The sequence below is a fragment of the Psammomys obesus genome, unplaced genomic scaffold (assembly GCF_907164565.1).
Source record: "Psammomys obesus unplaced genomic scaffold, mPsaObe1.curated_primary_1811, whole genome shotgun sequence".
NCBI classification, from domain to species: Eukaryota; Metazoa; Chordata; class Mammalia; order Rodentia; family Muridae; genus Psammomys; species Psammomys obesus.
Genome location: NW_026596034.1, coordinates 1,536,076 through 1,553,792, shown reverse-complemented (window position 1 = coordinate 1,553,792; position 17,717 = coordinate 1,536,076). Strand labels below are relative to the sequence as shown.

Here is a 17,717-nt window from a genome sequence, read left to right as displayed (position 1 = left end):
GAAGGCCAGCCTGGCATAAATGAGGCCTGCTGTGAGGGCTAGCCTGGCTCTGGATTCTGCCCGCAGTACCATAAAAAAGAGGTTAATAGTGATTTTGATGGTATGTGCATTTTTCTCAATTTTCTTAATTTTCACTTATTATTGGAGGTGCAAGAGACACAACATACATGATGAGGTCGGAGGGTGTGATGGTTTGGATGAGCATGACCCCATAGTCTCCAGTAGGTGGTTTCCAGTAGGTGGACTGTTTGGGAAAGTAGTGGGTGTGGCCTTGTTGAAAGAGGTGTGTCACTGGGGGTGGGCTTTGAGGTATTAAACTCATTTGCCAAGTCTGGTCTCTGTCTCTCCGTCTCTGTCTGTCTGTCCCTGTCTCTTTCTCTGCCATGAACAGATGTAAGCTAAACTCTCAGCCCCAGGCCTATCTGCCACCATGCTTCCTACCATATGACTGTGGGCTCATCCTCTAAAACTGTAGGCAAGGCCCTAATTATTTTGCTTTCCGTTATAAGTCGCCCTGGTCATAGTATCTCTGTACAGCAATAGAACAGCGATTAAGACAGAAGATAACTTTGTGGAATCATTTCTCTCTTTCCACCTTTATGTGCTCTGGGGACCAACTCAGGTCACCACGCTTGTAAGGAAAGTGCCTTTATTCCACTAGCCCCGCCTCAAATTTCTTCCCACCCCCTTTTTATTTATTTAAAATCATGCATGTGTGCATGTGTGGGTGGTTCGTGCATGGTTGGCGCGTGCGTGCATACACACACATGGATGTGTGTGTATCTACATGTACACACCTGATATCCTAGAGTTGGGTTATAGGCGGATGTGAGTTGCTTAAAATAGGTGCTAGGAATCAACCTTGGGTCCTCTGCAAGAGCGGCAAGCACTCTTAACCACTGTACCATCTTCCTAGCCCAATATGCTTAATTTTTTTCCAAAGTTTATTTCCTAAAGAGTGGCATTTCCTCTGTTCCAACTGTTGCAAAGGTGCCAAGAAAATGAGCTCACTGGGGTGGTGCCAGCCATGCCTTCAATCTGCACAGGGGAACGTCTTCCGGGGATTGTCTTGATTGTTAACTGATGTGGGAGGGCTCTGCCCACTGTGGGTGGCACCATTCCTGGTTTGGGACCCTGGGTGTTTATGAGTAAAGAAAGCTAGCTGAGTTCTTAGCAAGCAGATGGCACATGGGGCACCCAGTTCTCTGCTGGTGGCCGTGAGTGCGCTGTGATGGGCTGTCTCTAGCTCTGTGACTTCCCTGGACTCTAATGTGGAGGTGGAAGCCAACTCTTTCCTGAGTTGCCTTTTGTCGTGACATTTTATCACAGCAACAGGAATAATACTAGGCTAGTGATGTCAGGGCAGCCATGCATATCTCATCACGGTGAGGCCGCAATCAATCCTGGCACACCGTTGGCTCGCCCTCCTCCTCTGCTAGTGCTCCCAAGACCACACGCCACAGACGGGTAGTGGGGAGTGGTGATGGGATCTGGTGAGGGCTATGTTAGTCTCCTGCCTCTCCAGAAAGGAGTACATATGTATATATGCATGTATGTATGTATGGGAAGGAAGCCAGTATGACGCTGGCTGTCCCTGCATTGCCGTGTGATGACAGCCCAAAGTCTTCTGTAGCACGCTCCAGCCTATCTGCTCCATTACACACAACATGTCACACCCGAGGGAAATAGTTCAGGTTAAATAATCCAAGTTTTGTCATTTGGGGAATGGTATGGAATTCTATCTGGTCATTTAGAGGCAACCAGGCTGGCTGGGGGCTGGGAGAGCATGCTCTGTTCTGGAAGCTGCTGAAATAAAGGAGTGGTTATCCCCCACAAGCCACCAGGAACACACACACAGGGAGACACACCTCTGCACTGTATGCCAAGCTAGCATCTCATCTGTAACAGAAACATGCAAACTGGGACCCAACACCTACTGTGTTGTCCTGAGCTGTGATACAATCCATCATCTGGGGCTCTGTGGGGCACCCACTTTACAGGGCCTCAGAACCAGAAGTGACATGGATGTCGCTTGGGGAGCAGAGCTGGGATCTGAACAGAGGCAGTGTGTTTCTTCTGTACCCTGCACCACGACAGATAGCCTTGATCTCCAAGCTAGGAACAGATGCTGGCAGCGTCTGTACAACCTAGTTCCATCTCCCAAGACCTCTGCACAGAATGCTCCTGAGGGCACAGAGCTAAAGCTTCACAAAACAAACTGTAGGGGCTCAAATAACTTTCTGTGCAAAATGCAGCAAAATGGGATGCAGACACCACCACCTCTCCTTCCCTCCTCCCCATCTTTTTTTTTCTTTTAATCACGTATGAGCATGTACATGCCAGGAGCACTGTCTGCCTCATTTCAAACAGGGTCTCACACTGGCTCAGAGCTCTCCAATTAGAGCAGTAAGCCCCAGGGACCTGCCTGGCTCTACCTCCCCAGCCCTGGGATCACAAGCACACATCACCACCATGCCTGGCCTTGTACATGGGTGTTAGGATTCAAACTCAGGTCCTTGTTTTCCAGAGCAAGCCCTTTATCATCTTCCAGCCCCTAGACTCTTCTTGCGTCATAAGAATAAGCCTGCCATGTCACTGCTGGGAATCTACCCAAGGAAACAGGAAATCAGGTATACTCACTCAGGCCTCCTGACTGGTACTGATGGGGAAAAGGCCAGTCTCAAAGCAGTGACAACACATGACCCTACTGTGTCAGACAGTCAAAGGTGTAAGGCATGTCGGGGTGGGAGAATGAGGGCAAACTGTGTCATTCCTGCGAAGTAAACTCCTAAGCTCAAATGGCCCCACTGCCTTCTCATCCCTCTCTGTGGCACACAGTATGTGCTCAATAAAAGCTGCATGAATAGACACGCAGTTCCTCAAATCTCAGCCCTCATCACTCCATGCCCCTGCCTCCCAGGGATGCCTAAGGTGCACCCTAATGACAGAAGGAAGGGACCCCAGAGCCACAGTTGACACCACAGATGCCCAAAACAGGAACCCGAAGATAGTGAGGCACGACTTAAGAGCTGGGCAGCAGAAGGAGGCGGCAAGAGGAGAGGCCACAGCAGCTTACATCCCACATTCCCAACTCCAGCTGAGACCTCCTTCCACACACTCCTCTATATTTATATCAACGGATCTGTTGGTAGCAGGCTTGTTGCTGATCGTGTGAGATCTAAAGTTCACAGAAAACTGGCTTAGACACCCAGCAGGGAAAAGAAGCTGTAAATGAAATTTAAGTCACCCAAAAATCCTAAATCCACCCACTCCCCTCAAAGTGGCCCAGGGCAGCAGGGTTCCTCGGCCTCCATTTTCCCAGCTCCCTGGGCTGAGGAACTCTCTATTGGAGGGGCTGTCCTGAGCATTTTCGGGTGCTTTGAAGCAGTTCTGGTTCCTGCTCAGGTAACAGCAGCATCCTACCCACCACCCACATCTGTGACCACCAAAAATGTTTCCAGACACTGGCGAATGGAATTACCCCATGCTCAAAAGGGAAGCTTTCCATGTGGTCCAGGACAGTTTCCAAATCACTCTGCTGCCCTACCCTTCTCTGCACCATCCACATCTTGAATGTGCCAATCACCTTTCCTCGGAGCCCCTTCCTCAGAGTGAGGGCAGCAGTGACAACGGCCTGGGGTGTGGAGACAAGAACGCCATTGAGAAGTTTTCAGCACCACGGACAGATCCGCGCCACAAAGACGTTCCCTGCAGTGTTCAGAACAGCCAGACCTCGGAGACAGCGAAGGAGGCTTTCCACACCCCAGAAAGCAGAACATCACCAGATACTAACAAAATAATCTTTTCTGGGGTTTCTGCCAATGCATACAGCACCGCTGTGAGAATTTAAACAGGACGCCCCTTTCTCAAGTTGTTAAGGCCATCTGTCAAAAACTGTCATAATAGCTTCAGTTTGTCAGAGCAAGATTCTGAAGTTCCATCAACAAATATACAGCTCTCTGATGCCTCTGATGTGTGATCCACTACCTTTGTTTAGTGTACAACCTGCCCGACCAGACATGGTGGTCTGATGTGTTCCAAGAATGACATGAAATTGTACTCACAAATCTGTATCCATAAAAAGGTTATGGCACTAGATACATCAAAAATATCCTTATAGTTCTTTGTGCCTGGGAGAATGTCCACAGATTTCACATGCCTCTTCGTACATTAGTATTCAATAAGTGAAGAGGCTGGACCACTTGGAGTAGGTGACCTGAGAAGGGGCTCTCTATGGAAGACTTGTAGGAAGCGACCCAGGTGGAGTGAAGACCATTATGCAAATGAGCCGGGTCTATGGGACAGAGTGAAGAGCAGAATGGGAGACTGAGACAAAAGATACAACAGGGATCAGGCTGCGCTGCCTCGCGGGACCCTCTGATTCTGTAACCTGTGTTATGACTGCTGGGCAACCATCATGAGCATTTCCTTAGACTTCCTGGAGAAGATATGACCCAACTGGCTCATCACCTCATATCATCCTCTCTAGCCACACAGCAAAAGCCAAGGAGTTTCACTTTCTGTCCCATAGCTGAAACAAACGGAAGAGATGTTTCCAGATTTTAATAACGTCTGTCAACAACTCTGCTAACCTTCCCCACAGCAGCCCAACTGAGCACTTGCATGTGGCATAATGCAGGGAGTGCCAAGTGCAAAGAAGGCAGGTGTCTGCTCTCTGATCTTCAAGAGCAGCCTTGTTAGAAAAGCATGACAAAAGCACACAAGCCTACTGGATTTCAGGAGCAGCAGATAAGAGTGGGTTGTCACTGGAGAAGGCATGACAGGGCAGAAACAGAGAACGGTATGCTCCCAAGTCAGTATTAAGAGCACATGTCGAGATCCAAGCACAAACCTTGCCTAGACCATGCACTGACATCCAATAAATACCCGTCTACCTGCCCACTCGTTTTTCCATCTTTCAATTTGATCCCTTCATCATTATATCTGATCCACCCACATACTAATCCTTATGCCAGCAAATCTATCCACCAACCCATCTACCCATCCATCCATCCATCCATCCACCCACTCATCCTTCTACTGACCGCCTCTCCACTCACTCATCTACCTACTCACACACCCACCCATCTAACCAGCCATTCACTCATCTGTCCATTGACCATCCAACATCCATCCATCCACTCTACATCCATTCATCCATCCAAGCAATTATCAATTCTTCCACCCATACATTTACCCAAGCAGCTGTCTGTGGTAGTTCGGATAAGAATGATCCCTATGGGCTGCTGTATTTGAACACTTGGCTCCCAGTTTGTGACACTGTTTGGGGATGTCCATGTGATGCAGCCTTCCTAGAGAAAGTACACTGATAGTGGGCTTTGAGGTTGTATGGGCTCACCCTACTTCCAGTTTTCTCTGTAGTTCATGCTTGTATTTGAAGATGTGATCTCTCAACTGCCTGCTCCTGCTGCCAAGCCTGACGCTTGCTGCCATGTCTTCCCACCACAATGGACTCTTATTCCTCTGGAACCATAAGCTCAAATAAACACTTCCTTCTCTAAGTTGCCTTGGTCAAGGTATTTTGTCACAGCACCAGAAAAGTGGCTAAGACACTGTCCATCAATCAACCCACTCCTCCAACATAACTTCATGGACCTCCCTCTTCACCCAGCCATGACCCAAAACAGAAACTGCTTCAATATGATTAAAAACACAACTGTCGAAAGTTCACTCAAAAAAAACTTCCAAAAGTGATTAAAGGCCACAAACCTTTCTAAGTTCTTCAATGCCCCAACAGTTTGAAACCTTGCAAGACCCTTGTAGAAGATGGTCTGTTCTTATGGTTTTGAAGTATCAGATGCCTTGAAAGGAGGTACTCACAGAGGCAGGGTGAGGTGCAGAGAGAAAGGGAGGGGGGGGGAGGAGAGCCTGGCATTGTGTCACGGGGAACGGGAGGGAGTGACTAGGAACATACAAACAGATGGCTGAGAGGTGGAAAAATCTGGCCTGGGCTTGGGAACCAAGAGATTCTAGTATTAACAGGGACTAGGGCATAGCTCACTGGCTGACTTGTATAGCATGTGCAGGGGTGCTGGGTTCCTTCCCCGGCACTCGGGGAATAGAAAATAAGGCTGTAGCTGCCTTTCCTTTTGCTTAGATCCTGAAGCAAAGTAGACGCACACAGCAAAGACTCCAAACAATAAGATAAATGCCAAAGCAGCAGAATAGAAACACATGAAACACCTACTATGTGTCATACGGCAATCCAAGCATCAGGTCAGAGAAGCCCAAATGCGTCCATCATGCACCCATCTCTCTGTGAAGAGTCCATTATGCTGAGTGCTGCCCACTGTAGAAAGCACCACCTGAACTAATGCAGTCGGTCAGTCATCTGAGATGAGAGCCAGTAAAAGCCTGAAGCACAGACCGCGCATCGCCCTTAGCCCACTGTGTGACGTCGTGATGGAGTATCTCATGCTGGGTAATGTATAAAGGAAACAAACGCATTTCTCAAAGCTTTGGAGCCCAGTGTCAAAGCACATCTATGAGGGTCATCACGCCACATCATCCCACGGCAGAGATCAGAAAGGCAAGAGAGAAAGCTTCAAAGAAGGCGGGTGGGGCTGGGGGAGAATCATCCTGTCACCGGAAGCCTATTACCCTGACAAGAGCTTTAACCCATTCACAAAAGCAGAACCCTCAGGACCTACTCATCTTTTCTGTCTTTGCTGTACATGGGATGATCCCAGAGCAATCACTCTACACAGCAAGCCACACCCCTAACCCCTCAGTTGGGGGGACCTAGGCAGGGACTCTGCCACTAAGTCTCACCTCCAGCCTCTCACTGGAGGATTTTGGGCAGGGTCTTCACCTCTGAGCCACACCCTGGCCACTCAGGGGGGGTTCTAGCCAGAGCTCCACAGCTGAGCTGCCTCCATTTCTGCCTAATCACCCCTTACAGACATCACCTCTCCCCCGGGACTCAAGCTCCACTCTGTCTATGCCTCCACGCAGCCACTGTCACTAGCAAGGCCCAAACCACGGGTTCTCACATACACACACGGGCCTGGGGAAGATTGAATGGTCCAGTCTTGCATAAGAACCACTTACGGACTGTGAGATTTCTTGAGACCAGCCTGTGGGTGGCTGGTGTCCTCTAAACGCTGACAGCTCTCAGCTGATTCTAGCTGAAACTTGATGCCCATGCATAATCTCAAAGAACACCCTGGATTCATTCATTCCTGGACTTAGAAATTATCCACTCATCACATTAACACTGCTCCTAAAGGCAAAGGAGATAAAAATCACATCAAACTGGAAATGCCCTGAATGCACATCAGAGAGGATAGATAAACTGTTGAGCTAACCCAGAACGTAAGAGGGCAGAGGAAAAGAGTAAACAATGTGCCAATACACACACAACCGAAATGAAGCTCAGAAACAGAGTGCAGGCTGGAGAGACGGCTCAGTGGTTAGGAGCTCCTGCAGAGAGCCCAAGTTCAGTTCCCAACAGCCACATGGTGGTGGCTCATAGCTCAACCAAAAGACTGACTGCCTTCGAGAGCCTGGGACCGGGAGTGGACATGAAGAGAAGTCAGTTTCCCCACTTCAATACTGCGGCTGGGTGACACAATGCCCTGGAACCCATCCATCCCCATCACCCAGCAACATGAGTAACACAGTAATATCAGCAGCAGCTGTAATAACACACACCAGACCCCAGAGGCCCAGGGCGCTAAGTCTGTCTTCAGACTGTGGAGTCCTACTCTCTTTACAAGGGGATTGTCCACGCCACCTGCGTACTTTATATCCTTCTCGTAGTTCTGTGGACAAAGGAGCCCTGCCCTCGCTGAACAAACAAGGAGGCTGAGGCAGCAGGTGTAAGGGAGGAGGGCGACTGCAGCCAGGCCGCCCATCCCTACCTGTTTCCGCTCTGCCCTGTCCTCTCTGCTCCCCTTCCCTCCTAATCCAGTCCTCTCTCAAGGAGGCGTCACAGTGGCAAGTACAAACCTCACGTCCCTCCCAGGGCCTAGGACTATGTGGACAGGAAACTGTGCAGGCGAAGGTCTCAATAGCTTGGTTGGCCAGACTCTGCCAAATCCCACAGAACAGGAACTGCCTCAGCATTGCTCCTTTGATTTAGGAGTAGCTGGAGGTACTAGGGATTAAAGGCAGGGCCTCCTGCATGGAGCAAGTGCTCTTCCACTGAGCCATGTCCTAAAATATGGTTTAAAGTCTTATGTTCATTTCATACAGTCATTCATATAAAATGCACAGGTCCAAGGTGGAAAGCCCACCTGTCAGAGTGAGTGGTGTTTGTCAGCATGACTACGCTGGACCCTGTCATAGCCCCAGGGCTTGCAAATGGGAGCAGCAACCACCAAACACCTTTAAGAGCTAGCAGCACTCAGAAAGCGGACGTAGAAAAATTACAAGCGCAGGGCCTGGCTGCACAGTGAAACCCTCAAAATAAAAGGTAAAAGGAGGGCTGCCGCTGTCGCTTGGTGGTAGAGTGTGTGGCAAGCATTTGTAAGACCCCGTTTCCATACCTAACACAGGGGGCGGGGGTGGAGAGATAACCCAGTCCGCAGTGTTTGCCTTGCAAGCATGAGGACATTAGTTCAGTCCCCGGAACATACATAAGCCAAGCATGGTGGCATGTGCTGGTCACTCCAGCACTGGGGAGAGGTAGAAACCAGAAAGATCCCCAGGCTCTCTGGCCACCCAGCCTGTCCTACTTAGAAAGCTCCAAGCCACCTCTCCTATCGGTGGACTGGGGAATGGCCCACTGATAGGACATAGGGGGAGAAGAGGGAAGGAGGGTGGACTGGGAGGAGATGAAGGAGGGGGCACAGCCTGGATACAAAGTGAATAAATTGTAATAAATGATAATAATAAATAAAATTAAAAAAAAAAAGAAAGCTCCAGACCAATGAGAGCCCATGTCTCAGAAAACAAGGTGATGGCTCCTGAGGAGTCCTGCTGAAGGCTGACCTCTGGCCTCCACACACAGACACACATGCACTAAATAAACACCAGATAAAGAAACAGACAGTCAAAGGAAGACCCGTGCTGAACAGAGCCAAGCTATGCCTGATGGGAGCCAGATAACCAAAGTCAGCTTCAGCACTTCCTGGCAATGGCCTCTCACAGCTGCTCCTAAGCGGCTTCCAGAAGCAGTAGGCCTCAGAGAACAACTTAGCTTCTTAGAGAGAGGTCACGTCACCTGGACAGCCACCTTCATCACTTAACAGTCACTGGATAAAATCTTGTCCTCTCTGTTGGGTGCGGAGCTGGGTGTAGCGGCTCACATCTGCCGCCCCAGCACCCAGAAAGCTGAGGCAGGAGGAACACAAGTTAAAGGCTAGCTTAGGCCACCTAGTGAGACCCTGGCTCTACATAAACAGTGGGAAACAAAACAAACAAACAAAACCCAGTGGCCTAGAACTAAGGCCCTACAACTGAACTGGGAGGTTCACGCCAGGAAAGCGCTAGGCTGAGTAAGCATTGATCCCCAGAACCCACGGAACATCCAAGTGTGGCAATGTTTTATCCTGATGGTAGAGAGGTGGAGATGGCTAGCTCCCTGGGCCTTACAGGCAGCCTAGCTGAACTGGAGAACCTAGACCCCTGGAGAGAGACCCTGTCTCAAAAACTACGGTGGACACACCTGAGGAACAACATCCAAGGTTGTCTCCTGGTGTCTACAGCCACTTCATCCATTCATAAATATGAATACACATACACTCATACATACATACATACACACACACATACACAAACACACAGAGACACACACACATACACGCACATACACACACATATACACACACAGACACACACACACACATACATACACATACACACACATATACACGCACATACACAGATACACATACACAATATACACACACATACACACACACACATACATACACACACACACACACACACACACACACACACACACACACACACCAAAGCATGTGTGGCCCCTGGGTTCAATCCCCAGCACCCAAAACAAGAATGAATCACTGCAGACACCAACATCTTCATTTGCTCAGAACTGATGGGCCTCAAACACCCAGGACAGGTAACTGAGGCAGTTCACAGTCTACCTGTCTCACCCCAACAACAGTCCTTGCGTTCTTCACTTAGATAGTCATGGTAGACAGAGATGGGAATTTGGGAAGATACGCTCAATATACTCTTTGTTTTGTTTGAGTTTCCCATACAAGGTCTCACTGAGGGCCCATCCTGACCAGGAACTTAAGATCCTCCTGACAGATGGGCCTCCCACACCAAGAAAACTCCCAAATTCTAATCCGAGGTCTGAACAGCGGCCTTTGGTGGGTCTACAGTGCTCACCCAAGGATGGCCACAGAAGCGGCTGGGGCCTTTGGTCTCATTCTGAGCTGCTCTCCTGACCGGCTCTGAAGGACAGGACAAGAGGTGGGAGGAGGCCTCAGGAAGCTAATTACACAGTTCAAACCCTCACCCTGTCACCCCTGAGGGAGGGACTGAGCAGCGGAAGGGAAGTAATTTTATCTTAGACCGAAGGGAATCGAAAAGTGGGCCAAACGGGCATGAGTTTTTTTTTTTTTTTTTTTTTTTTCTCTTTCCCTGAAAGCTTCCAGAAAGGGCCAAGGATGCACAATGTTTGAGGGATATGTTAGAAACAGCAGACTTCTGCCCAACAAATTCACATTGGCCCATCTTGGGGACACGACACCGGGAACCCGGGCGTGGAAGCCCAAGACTATTATCTCATCACTTGGGAGGCAGAGGCAGGAGGATATGGAGTTCGGCTCCATGAAACCCTGTCTCAGAGAAACAACAAAACCAAACCACACGACCACCTCACTTAAGACCGAATGACTCTGATTTCTGTTCTTTTGTTTTGAAACTTCCTTGACATGCCAACCATTTTCTCTTCAGTCTCCCCACCCCTGCCCAAAGAGCTCCTGAAGACACTAGCAGAAGCAGCCTCTTTACCACCAAAGCGTGGAAAGGACGCCCCATCACAAGAGGCTCCAGGGAGTCTGACACGGGGCTGGGCTACCCACATGCCAAAGAATTTCTGGTTATTTTGTTGTTGTTGTTCTACTGAGAATTTTGTTTGTCTGAGATGGTGGTCTCATGGAGCCCAAACTGGCCTCCAACTGTGGCTACACAGCCGAAGATGACTTTGTACTTCTGATCCTCCTGCCTCCACCTCCTGAGTGCTGCTATCACAGGTGTGTGCCACAGCGACTGGTTTCCACAAGGCCCAGGGTTTTGTGAATGTTGGGCCAGCACTCTCCCAGCTGAATCTCTCTGTCCTCTTCAGGGCTCATGGCCCCTTCCTCAAGAGCTGACTCTTGGAAACGCATTAGCTGCATGAGAGTGGGGACAAGGAAAGCCTCCTTATAGTGACTTCATCACAGAGGGGAATAGGTATGTGTCCAGTTCTGTGGGGCAGCAGGGAACAAGAGTGGACACCCCAACACCTGGCAGACAGCTTGCTTTTTGTCTCCAAAGGCCCTGCTTTCAGCTGCCCAAGCACCACTTAGGAGACCTTCCCTGGCTTAACAGCCTGGTTCACAGGCCCCAGACCTCTGCCCAGAAAACCCCAAACATGGAAATATCAGCATAAGGTCAAATCAGATGTTGCAGCCGGTAGCATGTGGGTGAAGACAGACCCTTCTTGCACTCACTCAACAAAGGTTTAAGGTGGCTCAGCCAGTGCAGCTGTAACAAAGGAAACAGAGTGATGGAGCCTGGCTTTTGCCACCACAGAAACAAGGACTCCTTCTAGTGTGAGCACAGAGCTTCTGAGCTCATCCTCACTGACATGTCGCACTGACATGACCACTGTCCCCATTTCCTAAAAAGTTCAGTGTCTGATAGCTTCCACCCTGCAGCCTCATGTGATGCAAAACTCAGGATCTGGGGTTTGACAGGTAACAGACAGTGGATGGTCTTCTGTGGTCACTATGGAGGACAGTTTGCCATCTCAACTCTTGCAAAATTAAGCTGGCTCCTATCAGGAAAGGCACCTCTGCTATCCCTGGGTATTTACCAAAGAGAAGTGAACTCTGTCTCCCCAGTGTTCCCAATAAAACCTGGACACCGGCACTGACAGCCGCTCTGTTCCTAATCACCCACATTGGAGACATCCAAAATGTCCTTCATCTGGGACACAGGGGACAAGCTGTAGCCCATCCACTGCGAACTACTTAGTAAATAAAAGGGACAGCTTGAAGCGTGGGGTGGCTCACACCTTTAATCTCAGCACTCAGGAGGCAGAGGCAGGTAGATCTCTGTGAGTTTGAGGCCAGCCTGGTGTACAGACTGAGTTTCAGGACAGCCAGGGCTACCTAATGAGACAGGGATCCAGTGGGCTGGGGGAAGAGGATAAGCCAATGATATTCAGACTTCCAGAGACCTGAGTGAAGCCAGCCTCTGAAGGCTCCGTGCTGCTGCCTGCCTCCCAGCACTGGGATGGAGTGGATCAAGAAGGCAGGCAAATCAAGAGACTATGCCTCAGAAAATCAAGAGCTAGGCAGCTCAATCATGGGGCTCTTACCATGCAGGAGATCCCAGATTCCACCCATAGCACTGAGAAGAAAAGGAATAAAGCTAGTGCACGATTCTATTTCTAGAACCTTCTAGAAAAGGAAAAACTACAGAATGGAGATGAGGTCACAGGTCACAAGGGACTGGAGATATGAGGTGCTGACTCAGAAGAGAAACAGGGAATATTTTAAGGAGATGGAACTGTTCTGTATGTCAAATGGGGCACTGGCTCTGTAGCCCACGCATCTGTCAAAACTCACCAAGCAAAACACACAGAAGACAAGGCCTGCTACAAAGAGATCACACCTCGGTAAACCTACTTTCAAAGAGGAAGGGAAAAGACAACAGGGTGTGTTGGAGGGACCTGGAGACCCCACACACTGCCCTGGCTGGCGAGAGGGTTCCTCAGAAGCACACTGATACAATTCCAGCACTCTGGAGAATGAGACATCAGGGCCATGAGTTCAAGATCAACCCAGGCTATATAGTGAAATCGGTTTCTAAGGAGGGGGAGCGACTCCTGGATGAAAAGGCAGAGTCCTGAGCTACATCTCAAGGCCAACGACAAACCAGAACCATCATTTTAATGAAACAAACCCTACCAACAGGAGACCCAAAATCGCTAGAAACTCTATGGCTCAGGACATCTTTCCATCCCAGTAGAACTGTCTAGACCATTCTATGTTTCAGGTCAGGCCAAGTGTCTGACCATGGCTGTTACATCGGGGGGAGGGGGGAAGGGGTCCCATCACACTTCTCTGGGGTGGGGGGTGTCCCATCACACTTCTCTGTGCTGGAGGAGAGAGCCAATTAGCCAGTACCTGCAGCTCCCCTGATGCCACGGTGACTCCAGGCTCCTTCTTGTCTACAAACTTGGACAATGTGTAATGAGAACAAGGCATATGTCAGCACACAGACCAGGCCTCAGCACTGGAAGAGTCGGAATTTCACACCCAGTGCAGGGGAGGACACTAGCATAAGGAGGCCTGGAAGGATGACAGTGACATTTGATGGAGCAGGTGGCATCATGAGGGACTGCTCTAGGAAAGCTGAAGTGCCCTTTATGGAGTCAACAGAGCCCAGCTCTTCAGAGGCCATGGTGGGGGTGGGGAAGCTCTTCTCTACAGTCTAATCAACCTTCCAGTGATTGTATACAATGTACATTGTGCTTGGAGTTCCTTACCCTGATACAAGACAACTCTTTTCACCACTGGCCTCCCTCCTGAGCTACTGGGAGACAGAAGGATGGAACTGAGGTGGCAAACTGTCCCAAACTGGAAAGAAAGCAAGGCTCCACCCTCTAGCACACCCTCTAGCAGGTGTAGGAAAGAGTCGGTGCCACAGTCAACTGCACAGTTCTGCAATCCCTCCCTTCCACAGACAGCAAAGACGCCACGTTTCAGATTGCCCCATGAGCCACACGTCAGAAACTGGTGGGGCCGCTCAGAGGGAAACAGCAGACAGCACAGAAGCGGACACCCCTAGGGTAAACACCTGAGAGGCCACCACACAGTAACGTTCTGGACACACTTGCAGCATGAGAAAATCTCTCAAGGGTACCCACAGAGAAACCAGGTACAAAAGAACGCTGCTCCAGTGCCATTCACATGAGGCTCAAAAGGAGGTTGGAAGCTCAGTTAATCTTGTTGGGATGTGACCCGAAAGGGAAAGAGGGAGGTCCTTTGGCCTGGAGGTTGACCACTCATCAGTGCTGCCAGACCCAATTCTTGTGCTTGTCTGTACATGTCTTAGACTTTATTCTTAAAAGACAAACAAACAAAGAAAAAACCTGAATGTATCTCAGCTGCTAAGTGCTTGCCTAGCATATGTGAGGCCCTGGTTCCACCCAGCAGAGTAAACCTGACGTGGGGTCTCACATCACAGTCAGCCACATAGTGAGTTTGAGGCCAGCCTGAACTACATAAGACCTTTGTCTCCACCCCCAAAAATAATTTTAAAAAAAGTTTAGAGAAATTACTTAAGCACTTATGCTTTCAATGCCATAGTATTTGGATTTTTTTTTTTAAGTTAGTGATCTGTGTAGTGTCTTGACTCCCAGACAAGTCTATTTATCAACTCCCATTGGCCTGAATTTCTTGACGAAACAGCCTCAGGAACTCTGTCCCTCCCTGTTTTCCCCTCCCGAAGCAGCTCTGTGTGAAAGATGACCTGGCTTGAAGACTGACAGGCCTGGGATGGGAAACACTCCCTTCTGGAGTGGGGCTGTATAATGCGTTTGATTCTTCAGACCAAAAAGGGAACAGAGTCTCTGCAGAGAGTGGGAAAGTGCACACACTCATTCCAAAACTACCCAGAAGCAAGTGAGGCCTGAACTGGCCAAGAAACAAGGTTGGGGTGTTCTCGCAGTGCCCAGGGCTCAGCCACTACCCAGAGCTCTCAGAATTGCAGGCTCCAGGATGGACGGGGGTGAGCCGAGGACAGCGGAAGGGCTAACCAATTCTTCTGCCTCCTCTTCTAAGGCTGCAGAAAGGGGAAAAGCCATCTCAACAAGAAGGCCCATCATCACAGTGACCACTCCCCGCCCCAGACAGCGCTTAGAGCCATCTGAAGGTGTGCTCGGAACCCCTGACATGCTCCAAGCTCCGGCTACTCACTCCAGGATGGGTATTAAAGTCACAGGTTCTCTGAACATTTTAGTGGGTTGGCAGTATTTAGAAGGACACACTGCTAGCCTTCAGGACCAACCTTTGCAAGGAGGAATTCGGGGGGCAAAATCCTGTCACCCCTCTTAAGCACTGACAACACTGTGGTCAGGGAGACACTCCTCAAAAAAAAAAAAAAAAAAAAAAAAAAAGGCCTTCCACTACATAGACCTTAATTTTCACCAGTCTCCAAGTAAACCACTTGCTCCAAAACCTCCTGCTCTTGGTATAATTTCACAGCCCCAGGAACCGACCATCTGGAGCCCCCAGAAGTAAAGGCACCCATCCATGCTCTTTGAGCAGAACTCCAACAGCCCAGAGAGCCCAGCCCTCGCTGAGATAGGATGGCCCCACCCATTACACAAGAGCTAGAGACCCCTTGCAAACTCCGGGAACCTGACCAGCCCAGCTAATTTTGGCCCTCAATGGACTGGAGCCTGAAAAGCCAAGAGGCACATTTGGGCATGGCAGGGTGGCCAGCCAGCCTGGGGAGCAGGGTGTGTCGTCCCCCCCACACACACACACCGGGAATCTGGGTCATGCTTAGATGGCAGAGAAACCTCGACTCTACCCACCCGCGCCTGCCGGCATCTCCGCGGATGCTAAGCAAGCCCTCTTCCAGGTTTATGGAAAGCAAATAAGGACTTCATGGAATCAGAGCCACTGTGTGGATCGCTCCTCAGCAAGGAAAAACGGTTCTTTGCCTCTTCCGCCTGAGTCTTTCATGGAACGGGGGTTGCCTACCTGCCCAAGATGTCCATATGGAGGCCGATCTTCCAGGTGCTCCCTCCCGGCTCTCCGGAATATGAGAAGCTAACCCAAGTACACTATAGCAGCCCTTCTGAGGGCCATTTCCTTTGCTTCCTTGCTTTGGCCTTCTCTCACACTGAAACATACTGAAGACCTCAGGTCTTCCCAGGCCATGGGCCTCACTAAGTGGATGGGATTATATTTCTTGACGCCCCAAAAGATAATGCTGAAGGGGCTCTGATCTGTGACACACTGGGTCAGAAGTGGTGTTCCCCAAACCACCAAACAGGACGGTCCCCAGATGCAGCTGGCGGCCCAGAGCTGAGGGACGGCTCCTCCATGGCTAGGCCACACACATGGTACCCCATGCCTTAGGCCTGAGGCGCCCACCTGAGTAGAAGGCCAGGTTGAGAAGTTGGGGTCCTATTACTGAAGGGACTAAGGTGGAGCTCATGCGGGCTCTCTCACTCTGTAACCCAAAGGGTCCAGGCACTGGCCCAGCTAGGTCTCCATCAGAAGAGACCCGCGCGACCCAGGACCCAGGACCCAGACCTTCGGTCTCTGCCAGCGACCACTCACTCCCCGGAGTCCCATGCCTCCTAACTACTCGCAGGCTCACTCTGCAGCCGCAGCCCAGCAGGCCTGGAGTCTGCTTCCCTCAGCTCCGGGGCCCATCTCCAGCCCCTAGCCGCCGAGGAGCCCCCTAGCTCCCATCAGCCCCCAGGTCTCCCTCTCAGCCCTGCAGAGGGAGGAGGAGGAAGAGGAAGAAGAGGAGGAGGAGGGGAGGCGCAGCCGCCCGGGCTGGGGCAAAGGATATGGCCATTCCGTGATCTTTTTGGCGTATTTTCTCACCACGTTGTCTTCACTGAAGAGGAACAGGGAGCGGTTGACCGTGAGGCAGTTCTGGCGGACGGGGATGGGGTTGTAGAGGGCCATGGTCCGCGCTCTCTGCGCCATCGACTGCTTGTACATCCTCTGCGCTCCGGGCTGCCCGCCCTGCCGGCTGCCCCCGGCTCCTCGGCCGCCCGCGGCGCCCACGACCACCCCGGCGGCCGGCCCCGAGCCTCCTCCGCCTGCGCCGTAGCGGCCCGGCATCTCGTCTCCAAAGCGGGCCATTCTGCAAAGAGCAAAGGGCCTCGGGTTACGCGGCGGCTGCTGTTGCTGCGGCGAACGCTGCGGAAGCCACGGCCACCGCCACCACCACCACCGCCGCCGCTGCTCAGGCTGGCCGGGCTGTGGGGACGGCGGCTGCACCTGCGACTGCGGAGACGCTCCACCGCCCAGCCCATCGGGCGGCGGCGCCCGGCCTCGGCTCGGGGGGCTCACGAGCGGGACGGCCCGGCCGAGCCGGGGAGCGCGGCTCGGGACATGCCGGCAGAGGCGGTGACCCCGGGCGGGAGGAGGGGTGCGGAGGAGGGCGCGGGGGCGGGGCGCGGGGGAGGGGCGCGGCAAAAATAACCGAGGACGCGATCCAGGCGATCCCCGGCCACCCACTCCGGAGAAGCAGAAAAAATATTTTTTTTCAGTTAAAAAAAAAATAGTGTAAAAAGATCAGTTTTTTTTTTTTTTTTTAAAGCAACGCTCCAATGCACACCCCCTTCAAAACGCGAAGTCTAAGCGAAGGACGTCCCCCCCTCCCCGGGACGCAGCGAGAAGCTTCAAATTCCTCCGAGGTCCGGGTCAGCTTGGCATCTTGCTAAAGGCGTGGGCTCGGCCCATTTGAAAAAATAAAATAAATAAAAATAAAAAGAAGAAGAAAATTAAAAAACGAAAAGCCAAAACCAG

At 50.9% G+C, this 17,717-nt stretch overlaps 1 protein-coding gene across 1 annotated transcript in view; it reads right to left on the bottom strand.

The window, feature by feature from the left end:
* Window positions 1-17,278, bottom strand: part of Cacna1a (calcium voltage-gated channel subunit alpha1 A) — a 211,060-nt gene extending 193,782 nt beyond the window's left edge. Inside the window, exon 1 of the mRNA XM_055620955.1 lies at window positions 16,751-17,278. Within this exon, the coding sequence (XP_055476930.1) occupies window positions 16,751-17,048 (298 nt within the window). The 5' untranslated portion in view covers window positions 17,049-17,278. The remainder of the gene's footprint in view (window positions 1-16,750) is intronic.
* Window positions 17,279-17,717: the final 439 nt, after the last annotated feature.